General features: G+C 40.1%; 1 protein-coding gene across 1 annotated transcript; it reads right to left on the bottom strand.

Moving 5' to 3' along the window:
- Nucleotides 1-693: 693 nt before the first annotated feature.
- On the bottom strand, nt 694-14,383 carry chka (choline kinase alpha). Its single transcript, XM_076992187.1, has 12 exons — nt 13,952-14,383; nt 13,504-13,612; nt 11,727-11,777; nt 7,817-7,930; nt 7,094-7,227; nt 6,314-6,418; nt 5,995-6,053; nt 5,783-5,870; nt 4,536-4,644; nt 4,324-4,430; nt 3,368-3,449; nt 694-2,471 (listed from the first exon to the last, which is right to left on the bottom strand). The coding sequence occupies exons 1-12, from the start codon at nt 14,182-14,184 to the stop codon at nt 2,412-2,414; spliced, it is 1,251 nt and encodes a 416-aa protein (XP_076848302.1). The 5' UTR covers nt 14,185-14,383; the 3' UTR covers nt 694-2,411.
- Between the last annotated feature and the right edge of the window lie 1,917 nt (nt 14,384-16,300).

A 16,300-nucleotide genomic window follows, 5' to 3' on the forward strand; every position in this document is an offset into this window, starting at 1 on the left:
GCTGTGGTGTTTTATTCCACTGAGATTAAAATGCCCTTTCTAGCAAATGTCACCCTGATATTGGTCTTCATCTCCATAATCTGTTTATCTATGTTATTTGCTATCTGTATTATAGTGTAAAGGCCAGTGATAATGCTAAAGTCGATGATTTTCAGAATCACTACCACTCATGACCATGAATAATGAGAACTATTTCAAATAAGATCAGAAGATTTGTTAGTTTGTACACATGCAAACCTATAACAGTAAGACAGCTTTCATTCCTTGGACACCTTTATTGTCTGCTTTTAGGTTAACTGTGTCAATTTCAAAACAAACATAAGATCCCTTTATTGAAATTCAGTAATACTGGTCATGTCATTATTTCTAAAAGCATTTAGATGAAGGCATGCAATCTTAATTTTACCCATACACAACTGAAAAGTGATAGTGGCAAGTAAATTCTCTACCTCCAGGCTTGATTAGTACATAGATAAATTAGTTGGCTTACTTTTGTTTTCATCACATAAATTCTGAATTAATGCCTTGACAGTTTCATTATACTTATTGCCAACTTGACACACACTGTAAGAGAAGATTCCATAGTGAGGCGTGCACTGGGTAGAGATATTTTACTGTTCACAGCTCAAAAAAATTGTCAAGAATGTTCTCTGCAGTGGGGTGACGACGTGACAAACAGACACATTAGTTGAATACTTTTACACATTGCTATTTATTAGCAGAGCATTTGTTATTACAGAACTAGAATTATCCCCGCAGTATAATGGAAATACCTCCAATTTACTAAGGAGTATAGCAGAACTACATTTCAGTACATAGAGAGCAAAATGTACAGTGTTTCATTCGCCCCAAAGTTCTAGACATGCGTGCTCAGGGAGCCCAAGGACCATGTAAGACCAGATGTTATAGGACATCACTTATTAAAGTATGCATAATTACATTTGCTCATTTACAGCTTTTTGTTTTCCCATTGGCCCATAAATTATTCTTTATGGATACCACCAAATTTGCAGAATACATATTTATCACTGCTTGGAGATTTGACATGTGAAAGATGTAAAAACAAAACAAGTTTTTAAAATGTTACACCCAAGATCCTAAAGAAAAAGGAATTGATAATGTTTCAGTCTTTTCAAAGAGCACAACTTTCTTATTAAGAAAAACACATCTTCCATTAAAGGAAAAAGAAAGTTCCATTTAGAAATACCAGTTTTGTTTTGTTTTTTTACACAACTGGTACTGGAGAGTGACATTCACAGTTATGTTAGCAAAAGTTTGCAATAAAAATATTAATTATAATCCTAATAATATGCCAATAATGCTTAACAACAAATGTTACAATATATAAACAACCAAAAAACAGAACCCACAAGTTCATCACAGTTTAGTAGAAAAATGAAAAATTAAACCGAGATGATTTGTCACCTCATGTTATTACACTATTATACAGTTAGAAAAGTAACCATGTTTCTTTTCAACATCTGACCATGTTTAAATGCATTAACTATTTTTTTCTAAAGGCAAATGTTAATTAATTAAATTTGATAGAGATAATTATTTTCAACTGTACTTCTGTGCAGAGCCAGTAAGCTAATACAACTAGCCTCTACGACTCAGTTTTCCTCTTGTACTAGCACATGAAGCTCTCTTCCTCAGGTGTACAGGGGGGGCAGGTCTCTGCGTTTCATGCACTACCGTTTATCAACCTACTTACAACAACAATCATAGTTGTTCAAGAAAAAAAAAAATGGTAAACCAATACAATAAAAGGATGTAAGACTTGATAAAAAATAAAAATAAAAATCAAATGAGTTAAAGTTTACCCCACCACTGGAAATAATTAAATCTACTGAGCAAAAAAAGGTTGGTCTCTTGTACGGCTCTCTCGACGGCCATGTTTTGAACCTCGCTGTTTCACTTTTCCTAGCACAGGCTGTATAAGATAATGTAGCAGAGTTACTGTCCAGAGCAATTAAAGACAGCACGCGTGGCTTTTCAGAACCGGCTGCTTTCACGCTGACCCTGGCCAAGCCTTGCCTAACTGTTAGTGCAGCTCAGGATGTGTTTTTCTAACTGCTCGTCTGACTGCGGCTCAACTGTATTTTGTTTTGTTTTTTTTTTTTACTCTACGTGATCTTGCTGTTTTATTGACGTTAGTGTATTTTTTTCCCCAAAAAAGCATTTAGAACCAGGCATGCATATTGAAAATGTGGAGCTTGGGGAGGTTAGCACTGAGAAGCAACACGTGGCGTGTTGGCGATGGAGAGTAAAGGTGAGTGGTGTTGTTTTTGGTTCATGCAGCACCGTCGAAACATTTGCTGTGGCAAGGCGTCCCGCTTCTAGTGCACTTGAGAACTAGGTCATAAGACTCCACCTCCATCATCTTAGACTCTGCCCTAATACTTCAGTGTTCAAACGCCAAGCTTCTTTTTGAGCTCAAAGTACGCACTGAACCTGGCCATGGCGTAGTCCTGGAGGGCGGGGTGAGAGAACGGGTGAGGTCAAGTAAGGGAAGGGAGGGGTAGGCAGAGGGTAGAAGGAACACAAGGGGGCAGAAAGGAAGGGACAAAGATGAGACACAAATCAGGAAATGAATTGTATATGATCTGCGCATGTACACATTATGCAATTGTGGTCTTGTTACCCTGACCCTGTATTTGATGTGTGTGGTGGGTGTTTTGGTGACAAAAAAAACGTCACATGTTTGTGTAAATGTTACACACTGCATACTTTGCAAGTCATGTTACCCTGAACTGCTAAGTGTTTGGACTAGGTTCAGGGTTGTCAGGCAGCCCAAACATTGCAGGGGTCATGTGTAATTTTAGCTATGTCCCATTATGAAAACAAAAGCCTACTAGAGCAACTCACTGGGAAAAATCTGGAATGTTATTGCCTGACATTACGTAGTTATACTTAAAGCTAAGCACCAGCTAACAACAAAGCCATCATCGGAAATAAATACTGGACATTTTAATTTGTTATGTTGATAACATCGATGGTGGACAGCATAAGCCAGCAGGCAGGCATATTTCAGTGATTGGGTGTTAATGTTATGGAGAGATGTAGCCAAATAAATAAAGAATATATGCCATACGGTTGCATTTACTTTATCAATTCATGTGAGTTACTGACAATAGTTGATACTTCAGGCATTTTCACAGCTGTGCTATACTTCTATACGCAGTTGTGGGAGGCCAAAGGAATATTTGGCAGTTCATTCCTTCCACAAGCTAAAATGTCTACAAGGTCATTAAAATGTCAAAAACTGTGTATATTACATTTTACATACTTTACTAGACTATACTTTACTATTGTTTATGTACTAAACACCAAGAGACAAAATCCTAAAAGTGAGATGTTAGCTCACCAGGTAGCCAAACTCAATGGTTGATATTTTTGCCTGGATCATCGACCAGAGGCCCCAGAAGAAGTGTGAAGCAAGGGCAAACCTGAATCATGAGAGAGGTTTGTTTAAAACACAGTGGACAGCATGGAACGTGGAGGGTTAAAAGCTAGTTTTAACTGGGATGCCTCCCACTCCCTTAGACAGCAACTTCTGGAAATGAGGGCTACTCTTGGACAGCCTGCAAGGCGCCTTTGCTCCTTCGCCAGCAGGCTGTGGAGAGCGTGAGGGCCTAGTTAGGGTGGCCATCAACGCTCTGCTTTAAGGTGATAGACTCCTCTGTCTAGAGTCCGTAAACTAGTGAAGGGAAACTCAGTCAACCATGTTAGATCTTCTCTTATGAACTGCATGACTAATTAAAATGTGTAATAAGTAATTTATTTAATTTAAAATCAGGTCAAATATTAATAAGGGATAACCGAGTTTGAGGGGGAAAGTACAGAAGGCAGAATAAAAAGCTACCAACAGCCTGCGCTGTGTATTGCTTTGCATGTCACTTTCATTGCACTGAGGGAGGGAAGAGTCATTGCTAGTTCAATTTCTACCTAGCTAATTTTAAATTAAACACCACAAAATAATAGGCTATTAAGAAAATGCAAACTTGTGCTTTTAGCTGTGACGTGATCAAATGAGGGCATGTTAATCATAAACGCAATAACATGCGTGCACTCCATTGTAATAGGTCTGACTTTGTGTAACCTTTTCTGTTTGGTTAGGTTACTTGACAATTTTATTCAATATATTGCAGGTCCTGTGAGTGAGATCAGCAGACTCTGCTACTTGATGCTTCTCAGTTTAGAACTTCACATTTACTATGTCATGATAATTCTATTTACCATGATACTTACTCTGTCATACAATTAAATATGAACATTTTCTGTGAGAATGTTTAAATTCTGACAAGAGCCAATACAAGTTACCTGTTAATCTCCTCCAACATGTCCTCTCTCATATTCCGTTGGTCTTCATCATTCAAGTTTGCTAGTCCTGGGTCAAATTCTGACAGATAGTTTTTGATGAATTGCATCTGAATAAAGATAAAATAATCAACGTCATAACATTCTGTAGAACGATCCCAAGTCCACACCGATTGTCTTAAAAATTTACACTCTAAGCATACACCATCTCTGACCTGCTCAGCTTTGGTAGGGTAACTGTCAGTGCTGACTTTGAAAAATGGAGACGTTTCACAGTTGTAGTCATACATCCACTCACAGAAGAAATTTCCAATGTCGAACCCCCTGTAGGACAAAAAGACTGAGAATTTTAAAATGGCTTTAACATTACACAGCATCTGGTGCACCTATTTGCAGGGTTTATTTTCTATCATCTGTTTCTACTCACATAGGATACAATAAGCTTAATGCAATTTTAAAAGTGTTTCAGTTCTAACTTTACATGGCCTTTTTTTGAGCCAGTGAATGGAATGGTCCTGCCGTCTCAAAAAAGATTAAAACCTGACTCTGGCTTTTTAAGAAGTACAGACACGGCCTGGCGGCCTGGCAGGCCACCCAAGTCCAACAAGTGTTTGAATGAGAGACGGCAGCTGCCTGGGAAACCAAACAAAAGAGCACACAGGACAGGTGCAGTGGCTGGCAAGCTCCTCCACTGGTGATGGGCCAGTATGACAGCCCACCAGGCAATCCTGGGCATGTGGACGGGGAAAAAAAAATTATGTCCATCCATAGACAGCTATCTCAAGACACTGTCCAAAAGGCCCATTTTCTAGAAAAACAAAGAAAAAAAACCCCACACTACCTTCATTGTGTTAAAACAAAACCCCACGCCACCCCTTTCCAAGCTAGAGAAGGCTGGAAACTTAGATGTCCATGCATTCTGGGTGATGCCTGATCCATCTTGTATTGAGACAGGTGTGGGAATGTTAAGGGCCATGACAAAAGTGTTTTGATTGGGCCAATGGGATGGGTGCCAGAGAATTCAAATGTCTGGAAGTCTGTTCCAAGAAACTGGGCAGCTCAAGCATTCCAAACATATCAGAGTAAGCACTGTAGAATAGCTCTGGGGCAAAGAGAGATATCCACCACTTCTGAATTAGCTAAGAATCTGCATACAAAACATGCAAGAGCTCCTTGAAGAACCAACACGTCATACATAGTCTGGTAAATGACCCATGAACATGGAGGACAACGCAGACAACGAGAGTAAGAGTTTGACTTGTTTAATGTGCCATCAAAACAACCACCCGTGTCTGTGCATACCTCAAAGGACAGGCAGGCTGTGGGAAGCCGCAATGCCCATTATGAGAGGAGGCCATTTACATTCAGGAAAATTACTGAGGCCATTGCAAATATTTCGACTTTCTATGGCACACCGGAGACTGAACGAGCACATGTACGGCACTTACGGACACCTACAGACCTGTAGTTGTAGCTGCTGTACTCAAAGTCAATGAGCATGAGCTTCTGTTTGTCCGCACCGTCACGGCCACTCAGGAGAAGAATGTTTCCTGTACACAGTGACAGTGATAAGAAGGCTAATAAAACAGCACTGAAAGACCTTATAGGTAGACGAAAATGGTACTCAAGTATCTTTTTCTGCCTTTATTTGACTTTTTCAATACTTTTTTTTACCTTCTTGTAGATCATTGTGGCAGAAGACAACAGGAGAATGGGTGGATTCCAGTAAACACCTAAACACCACAGTGTATCTCTTTAACTTCTCATGGTTAAGCAAGCACAACTAATTGGCACAAAATGAACAGGTTTAGCTAATGTTGCATTTCCATAACTGTTATTGTTAGGGAAGTATAATCAATCCTGGCTGAGAATAAGACACTTTAAAAGAAACTACTTGACAATGGCAAGGGTAGAAAAATCCCCCTATCCATCTGCTATGTATGTGTGCAGGGTGTGCTGAATTTGCATGCCTGCGTTTCATTTTCTGCTTTACCTGAGGCTTTCCATCTCCTGAGGCAAGTTATAGCTCATAAGGCAGGTGAATGTGCGCAGGTGTGTCTCTCTGGTGAAGGTCAGCCTTTGCACTTGCCTCATGTACCTTTGCAGTGGGGGAGGACGAAATGATCAGCCATGAGGTAAAGTAGATCACTCGACCAAGAGTCAGATCATAAACACTCAATCAGTTACATATGGGAGTAGTTGCCAACAAGTTTGCCACGTTTTTTTTTTTGTTATGTTCTATTTTAGCTATAAACCACCTGAGCCAAGAAATCCATGTTACGTGGATCCTAACCTGTTGGTGATTGTTTGGGAGATGAAATATAACTCCTAAACACTGGGTGCTGGTTATCTTCAAAGACTGAACTGTGAACCTTTCCCATCACCTCAGATTCCACCCAGGCCATTTATCAGGTCACTGGACAGACAAAGTCTCACTACGACATAACTCTAGATTTACAGCCTGGCTGAAATGCTTTTCCCTCAGGAAAGTTTATAGGTGTGTTCACCTTTGTTCACAGTGTTGCAATGTGTGCTTCTTTGCTTTCCAACTCTCATTCATAGAAATGTTACCTCACTGTCATTCTAGATTAACTATCTCTATACTTAAGGTATTAAATACTCGAGTATATTAAGTTTACTCAAGTATCTTAATACCCAGGGCATGCTGAAACTCGTTTCTGTAACACGTCAGATCAAAGTAGACACTGATCTACATCAGGTCCAATTAATATGCAACTGGATCCATTAGAGTCGAGCTAATGCGTTCCCTCACTTTTCCATGGTGCCAAACAGCCATTTGGGCTCTTTGTTGAAAGGCATCCTCATCCGGTGGAACTTGGCGATTTTCTCCGCAATCTCAGCAGATATGTTTGGAATTCTGAGCTCAGCAGTGTCAAGCTTCCGGCTCTACAAATGCACAACAGGTGGAGTTTGGAGGGTCAGGTAATGGTTTTGTAATTTATTACGCACACATGATTATCATCAAAGAAATCAACTTTTAAGATATAACTAGAAAAAATGATGTTATATATATATATATGAATAACATCACATGTTATTCACATATAATATTCTTTCATATTTTATATTATACAAAATATAATTCTGACTTTTAAAATAGTTATACTAAAATTCAGATTTTTGCATGAATTACCTGGAATATAGAATAACAATTATGTCTTGTAAATACACACACCCCAAAACATTTACAGCCTTGCTTCATTTTCACAGTCTGTCATTATGAAGCAATACAAAAAATGAATTCAGTCTGTATTTTACATAGCTTTTAGATTCTATTCAAAGCTGTAGGAAAAAGTGATCATTCATGTGTACATGAGGAAACGTAAATACGATCACACGCTCAACAATACAAAGCATTATCCTGAGCCTGCTCCACACACACACACACACACACACACACACACACACACACACACACACACACTTCTGGGTTAGTCCCTGACTGATAAATCTGGGTCCACAGTGCGAGACTCACTGGGACGAACTGTTCCAGTCTCCCCTGAGGGAAGATGCCATAAAGTTTGGGTCCCAACTGCCTCTCGGCCAGGATGGCAAACATCACACTCTCCAGGACCATAGCTTCTGCTCCCTGCAGACACACACACAAACATATTAAAATCATGCTCCATAGCTTTGCACTGTACTCACCCCATCCCCCATACCTCCCAAACCAGGTCAGTAAGAACACCATCATTGGGATCTCAGTAGTCACATGACTGTGGTTGACACATATGAAGGCACAGAAAGAACTGTGGCCATGTGTTGGTTGGGGCTGGTAATGCTAGTCATCTTAGGAAAGGGGGTTAGTGGAAAGATGTTTGACAAGATTCTTGCTTTGACAGGCTGGCAACACATTTATAAAAAGCCAGTGGTTTGCGTCAAACCACATTTATTGTGCAGTATAAAATGTAGCAGCGTGAAATTAAAGTAAATGAATGATGGAATTAATGAGAGAATTAATTAAGGAAAATGGATTGAGGTTTTTTTGTGTGATCTTCATTCAACAACCTGTCAAATGAAAAATTTATTTTGTACTGATTTCAGTAAGATGAGCATTTTTTTGTGTTGAGGATGTTGGTCAAATGTGAATTCATTTACAGTGCTGCAGCAAGATTAGTGGTAAAAACAGCACCTCCAAGAAACAAGGGAGACTATTGTGAGGGGAGGAACTTGACTTGGCAAAGCCCTCCGGCTTTCAACTGTGCCTACTGAACTAAGTATGACATCAGGCTTTTTCAAAAGAGCCTCAAAATTGTACTTGAATGCCAAACACGCCAATTTCCCTCATAGTTTTGAGAACAAATGTTCCAATACCTTTAAAATCACAAAGTACCACTACAATATTGGTGCCATGGGAATCGGACACTCTTACCATAAATACAGCTAGTGTACATACACACAGACATGATTACCATGAGAGCCTGAGTGCTGTGCATTTGCCTACGGTCTCCATGGCGAAGAGATGCAGTCAGTTATGCAATATACTGTGGAATGTGTTCCAACAGTACTGATGCAGGAGCGCCTAGAGGAAACTATTCTTAACTAATTGTCTCAGTTTTAGTGGTCATCCTGGTAGACATTTTGTATATTACTCACACATTAAGCACACATCAAGGAAGAATAATTCAGGCTGCTTTAAATATGTAAGTGAAGAGCATAAAGGCGAAAATCATTATTATAATTATAATAAATGGTATAAAGCTTTATCATCATTCCTTAAGGTCAAATATCTTTATTTGACTTTTAATCAAAGCAGTTAATTGGGAGAAAATGTGACCCAGTTTTTATCTCCTCAACCACTGTCCTTGATTTCAAAGTAATGACTAATGAAAGAATGCCTTCTGGATTATCTGTGGGCTATATAACATCAGGGTATCATCACTTCCTATTTCTGTTTAACTAGGCTCAAATGAAATTTTGCACTTTGGCCTTAATTGTGCAATGACACAGTCAGAAAAAGGCACTGAATTTCCTTCGGTGCCCACGTGGAACAATGTCCTCTTCAGCAAACAGGAAAGTGAGGTCCTGAACCCCCAAGCCCCTCAACATGGAAGGAAACTGCGCTTCCTCAAAACACAAGTTCATTTGGAAATAATCTTTCCCTCAAATGGCTCAGATTTCAAGGAGAAATGAGTTGCGGAAAATGACACGAAGGTGGGAAGGTATGAAGCTATGAGCTAAATTCCTAACTGTGACATGGTACGTGAAGAAGCTAACGAGCTGCTGCCAGTCAGAGTCTGCTCAGCGGAGCGGGCCTGCTGATGACAACCGGAGATGGCCCTGCCTTTCATTGCAATGTCTCGTGGAAGAGTTTCAGGGTTTCATCTGCAAATCAGATGCTTTTTGGTGAAAACAGTTTAAATTAAATTGTGTTTCATAAGGTTTCTGTTTTTTTAACACTCTTAATAGGTAAAAGATTTTTAACTCTATACAAAGGATTCTTTCTTTTACTGTGTGTGGTAGAATGATCAGGGCTGCAGACTGCAGCACAATGACATGCTTTTCATATGACTCACATTGAATGCGTCATCCTCTCGTGCTCACAGCTGCTACCGCACCAGCCTACCTTGCTGGAATCCTGTGCTGACGTGTCACTAGTTGAACAATAGTCATCTGAGTAGGCTTGCACACTGTTAATATGCAGTGTTAAGCACCGTTTTCAGGTGCTCTCCTGATTGTCCTTGGTAGCAGTGTTTTGACCCAAACTCTGGACTGCTCAGTGTGGAAATTAGGGCTTGGAGGACCACAAACTGCCTGTATGATCTGTATTGATACAGCCTACAGATGTTGCTTTGTAAATGCAATTTTTTCCCAGGCTCATCTTGTGCAGCATCACAAGGGAAAACTGCGTCAGGCTTTTGGTTCTAATCCTCTATATACATGTTAAAGAGAAGGCAAAAGATAGAAGAGTTTGAGCTTAATTTTACAGCGCTGCCTAAATTAGTTTGCCATGTAGTTTGCTTAGTATGGTCCAAAAGTACAAGGGAACATGTATAGTATAGCTTCATGAAGCCATGTATATTCAGAACTGTTAGAACTGATATAAAATCAATGTAAGACACTGGCTATCTTTTGTAGAAAACTCAGAGCTTGATCTATACTGGAATGGTAGGAGTGATTATTCATATCCATTATTATTGTTTATTATTATTATTTTTCTTTGGTTTGGAAAAACATGTTACAAAGAATGCATCTCTTACGCCATTCTGATAATACACAATGTGTGCTGTCAGCATAATCTCAGTGTTAAATAAAATAAATAAACATTTGTAATGTCATATTGCTTTGTTTAGTCCTGGCTGTCTGCCAAGTCGGTAAGATGTCAAGTCATGTAACAGAAACATGCATATTACATTATTACTGTCTATGATTGTGGTTTCCCTGGCAACACCTGCACCATTGCTTGTTTAATCTCTCTCCAGTCTCTCTGACGAAGCAGTGGTCATGTGACCTTAGGGCAGGGCAGCAGCTGTGGGATTTTTCCACTGCATCATGCCTCTTACAACACGAGCCACAAGTGGATAAGTCATGCTGATCAGACAAATTATTTAGCAGCAAAGTAGACAGACGCAGCATCCACCAAGCAGTAAAGATCTAGTACAGTGCAGAGGCTGTATGACCATGAGTTAATAACATGCAGTTTGAGAAGATTACCAGCAATATAATGAGAGACATGGGAAATCGTAGTCCTGATCAAACATATGCAAAACAGAAAACTAGGCAAACTGAAATCGTCCACAGGCAGACAGGAAAGTTATTGCATGTGCTATAGCAGACAGCAAGGTTAAAGCTGAATCATCTTCTAATGCCTTTATCTACCACCATGTGCCTTTGATGCTAGTGATACTGCTCCAAGAGTTCTGCCTGGGTCAGGAGATGGAGGAGATGTTCAGGTCTCTCCCCATTACTCACTGATCCACAAGGGCATGAGACGATACTATGAGACTACACAGAAATATCTTCTTTCTATATCAAAAGGGCAGATTTATTGACAGTCTTTCTGTCAAGTGTGTTTCTGCGGTGAAAATGTTTATGGAAAAACAGGAATGTCTTACACTTTAAGAAATCACAGCAACGGTGACAAACGATAGCTATCAGACATGTGATCACATAAATAGCAACAGTCATGCTGTAAATGTCTTGAAAGGCATAAGGTGGTGGAGGAGAGTTTTTACAAATGTGCCAACAGTAAACAAAGGTGTAATTCTAGTCTTAACCTTCAGTCATGTAGGTGAGGGTTTCTGTTCAATTCAATCTAACAACCCAGAGTGGCGATGTTGTTAAAAATAATGTGTGAATCCTTCAAGATACATGCAAATATCACACCCAAGATCCCCAAGTTGAAAAAACAAAACAAAATGAATCCTTTGCCATTTATTACTTACTTGAAAGTCAATTTCGTTTGACTGTCTGGACTCCCCTTTATTACAGGACATCTAGCAATGAGAGAAAAAGCAAAGACTAACCATCAGCACAAAGTGGTGTACCTTTTCCCCTTTTTTTTCGACAGCCATTTGATCATCACCGTCATAAGGAGGCAGCAACAGCCGACGAAAAATACCGTAAAAATGGCACCCCAAAAAAAAAAAAAAAAAGCACAAAAAAACCCCCCCAAAAACAACAACAGTTATAATTCAATACATTCTACCATGTCTTTGGATGGAAGAACAAGGAAATCTTTCTTCTTGTCATCTTTCAACAAAAAAAAAAAAAAACAATGCATTGACTTTATAATCAAGCAAAGATATAGAATAAAAGCTTTGGACAGGATCGATAATGAAGAATTTATAACCCGCGGTTTGAGAAGCAGGAGTCTCCCAGATGGTGACCCACATTTTGGGGATTTTTCCCCCCCTTATGGTTAAGACACTTCTCTGTGACTTCAGAATGTATTCATTTATTAAGGTATATAACTTGAATTATCAAAACCACGTTTCAGCTGACTCATTCATAAACCATGTTCAAAGAATCCATTAGATACCATTTTAAAAAAGAATAAACTTAACACAATGAGAATCTTGGTAACTATACTGTAGTGCTCTAATTCTTCCAGTACACGTGCACCGATGGAAAAATAAATAAAAGTCTCTTTTTTTACTGTTTTACAAGTCACATGTACATAAGCAGACAGGACATTTCAGCCTGAGCCGTGCGCACAGTGAAGCTCAGTGTGGTGAGGTTTACGGTTTTCACATAATGTGCGAGAACTTGGTTGAGGACAATGCTGTGGCTTCAGGGATCTAATACTGTACCGTGACTGGTATGGTGGGATCACCTGGAAACAAGAGTGCTCAAGGCACGCTCCTTTGGCAAGCCTACGGCAAAGAAGACACGCATGTACAGCCATGGAGGTACATCACCCAGCAAACACGGCAGTCCTCACTCAGAGCCCAGCATGCAGACACACACATTCGCCATCTCACACACACACGCATGCACACACACACCCACCCACACCCACACCCATGCACACACTCACCCACACTCTGCCTTTCTCATTCAGAAATACAGTAACACCCCACCATCTAGTAATGACTTTAAGCCATGAATTCATCAGGAAAGACTTTTACAGCAAATTTAATTCATGGCTTTACAGTTCCGGAATAAAAATCGATGATTTTAAAGAAATACCAGATTAGTGCTATCTATTACTCATCAAAACAAACATTTTTTTCTCCAATAAACATAATAATGTGGATTAATCAGATGGCCAAAAAAACGACCACTAAACCAAGCCGTCATTTACTAAATATAACACGAGCCCACAGACACATACCTTACCCATTACTTATTAACTGACATTGAAAGAATGAACGAAGAGTGGAGTAGGAATACCGCGAATTAAATGTTTCCTACAAAGTGTACGTGTACTCCAAACTGCAGAAACTGTACCTGTACTCTATGCCCGTTTACATTAAAGCGTATTACCGCCTGCATCCTTGGTCATTTCGCCGATGGGAGACGTCTGAACAATGTCATTTTCCCCCCACAGACTTGAGGCCCGTGGTTTCTGTCGACGCGTGTAAAGCAGTCGTATGCATTTAGACCATCGCAGTGAACCCATTCACACAAGTACTCCGTTACACAAATAAGAGTCCATCTAAACAAAGCAGAAGTGATTGTGCGATGTGCATTACACCCGATGCATAATGGCAGACACACCTGCAGAATCGCTCCGTACAGGCGCAGAAGGACGTTCCGCGGTTCGTCTCCAACGCCCTGTTCCTCCTCCGGTAAAGCGCAGAGAAACAGCTTGTTGCTGAGACCCCCCCTACAACATGTTAAAGAAACAAACAAACAAACCAACCTAAATTATGCATTTTTTCATTATAAATGAACCACAGTAGAAATATAACAGACTGAAACTCATTAGCTAGCAATATCCTGTCGTTGCGTGGTTCAGGCCCACCAAGAGACACAAGACGCCCTATAACTGTACATTCAGAACCAGTGATGGATGCAAACCCATTAGCGTTGATGAGCTCATACGTTAATTGCTCACATGTAATGGTATTAGGCCGACGACCATGCATGGTCGTGGAGGGCGAACACGTCCAAAACATCTAGAGCAGCCCTCAGGAATGCGCACGTAATGCACGCAGCAACCTACCTGATGATTGTGATTTGAAATTCATCTTCATCGATCGACTTCCAAGCTCCGTGTAGAAACTCTTTACACCACAGATACGCCATACGTTTCGTCTGCTGGTCGGGCTCATTCGGTCGAATATCTTTACATTCGGGTTCAACATCCGGCTGAACTTGAAGCGCATTCTCTGTTACCAGGAAATCCAGTGACATTGAAGGGGAGGATGAGACCCCATTGATGAATTTAGTCTTCATCTTAGGACAATGTAAGCATAAGATAAAATTAATAGATTCAAGATGGCAAAATGATTTGCAAAACGGAGGTTGTAATTCAGTGGGAGTTCGCTTGCTAACTAAACGATATCTTTAGGTGAGATCTTTCAAACCAATCGTAACAATGAAATCCTTGAAGCGAGCCCGTCGAGCGTGTTCTTGTGTAAGCTGTGCATGGCGCTTTTTGTGCGCAATGTGTTAAAGGAAAGAGGTGTGGCCACCGTCGTCATGTCACGCCCACTGTGATTTCTGATTGGATGATTCAGACACAGCCCCTTGACCCTGACGGGCCTCTTGTCTGCAGACTGAGTCAGTCTATAATGTTAACCCTAAGACACAGCATTCTTTTCATTTTTTTGGTGTTGTCTTATAAAGACTTGGACAGAAGAATAATGACAGCCATAAACCCAACCCAAACCCAACAATACAAGCACGCACAACCCATTTTTTTTTTTGGGGGGGGGGGGAAATAAACACTGGTTAAAATTGTAGACTTTTAGGATATATGTGCAAAAGGGTCAGAGACATGAGATTCGGGAGGTGCAGGGTCTAGTGAAATAGCTAGTTCCGCCACGTGAGAACGTTCATTCTGATGTCCCCAGCATCCCACAATATTATGAAGGTAATTGTAATTATGCTGCAGAACGTGTGAACCCATGGACGTAGTTTTGATTTCATAAGTGGGGGGGACACAACCTGGGGTGGCGTGGCGAACTGTTGAGCGGGGTGGGGGGGGGTGCTGCATGATCCTAGTGCTAGATTTGTCGCTATTTGGATATTGGTTTTTTAACCGTTAAAAAGTGGGGGGGACATGACTTCGTCGCTACTTAAATATTTGGTTTTAACTGTAAAAACTGGGGGGGACCAAAACCGGCTTTTGAAAAAGTGGGGGGGACATGTCCCCCCCGTCCCCCCCCCCAAAACTACGTCCGTGTGTGAACCTGTAGAACAAGATCTGAGAACATGTTAAATAAAACCTGCACTCGTATTTTGTGTATAGCCTATATACATATATATGTATTTTTTCTTCTTCTCTCCCCCTAACACCCCTGAATCTTGGATTTACCATCCAACTTGATTTACTGTTTTAAAAGAAGGTCACGTGAAGTGTTTTTCTGTTTTCAAAATAAACCTAGCATGCTTAATGTGGACCTGACAAGCAAAATAGGCTATCAGAGAACAGTTCCAATGACAACACCTGTAATATCTTACTATACTTGTTTTAATAGGTCACACACTAGATAAACGTTTTAGGGATGCAGTGCACTAATCAAGGTTTGCTTGTATTCTGTACTTTACTGTAATTTAGTGCTGTCATTTACAATCAATACAAAGTAACATCACTTTTTCCTTAATTTTTCCACTCGGCAATATATAGGATGTTATTGAGCTAAAATGGTATTGTTATTGTGTACATGTTATTGTGACTTTTGCATTTATCAAAATGTGTAGCACCTTTTTAGATAGCACCTTGTTCTCCTTTGTCATTTGACAGATTATAAAATTATAGCATGCAGACAACCTTTTGATTTTTCCTGAATAGTTAACCCAAAACTCAAGTCTGAGACAAACTACTCAGTGCATTCGTAGCAAGACTTAGACACCTCTTGACAGGTATCACCTATGTGGCATACAGAAGAATGCACAAGCTACCCAACGCAACCTTCGCTGTTCCGTTCCACTGGGCAACTGCTGCAACTATAACGCTCTCACCACACAAGGGTCACGTGATGCTAGGTGACTGCCGTGGTTAGGGTCACGTGATGCTAGGTGACTGCCGTGGTTAGGGTCATGGTCTATAATAACTATCCAAAGAGTGTGAGCAGTGATGACATGTGGCCTACATTCTACATTTGGGTCACAACCTGAAACATGAGTTAAAAAATCTTTCCAGATACATTTTGAACATTAAACCATAACAAATACATCCTATATATGCTAAAAGTGAAGAAAGTTTTTGTAACCATATTTTGAGGGAATATCCTTCACATCCACAAAGGGTAATTTAAGTTACTTAAATCAGAATTACAAAGCCATGACCTAAACAAGACCTTGACAATCAAGCATGCAACTTTAAAATCATGAATGATTATGCAGA

This window comes from Brachyhypopomus gauderio, chromosome 2 (genome assembly GCF_052324685.1).
Source record: "Brachyhypopomus gauderio isolate BG-103 chromosome 2, BGAUD_0.2, whole genome shotgun sequence".
NCBI classification, from domain to species: domain Eukaryota; kingdom Metazoa; phylum Chordata; class Actinopteri; order Gymnotiformes; family Hypopomidae; genus Brachyhypopomus; species Brachyhypopomus gauderio.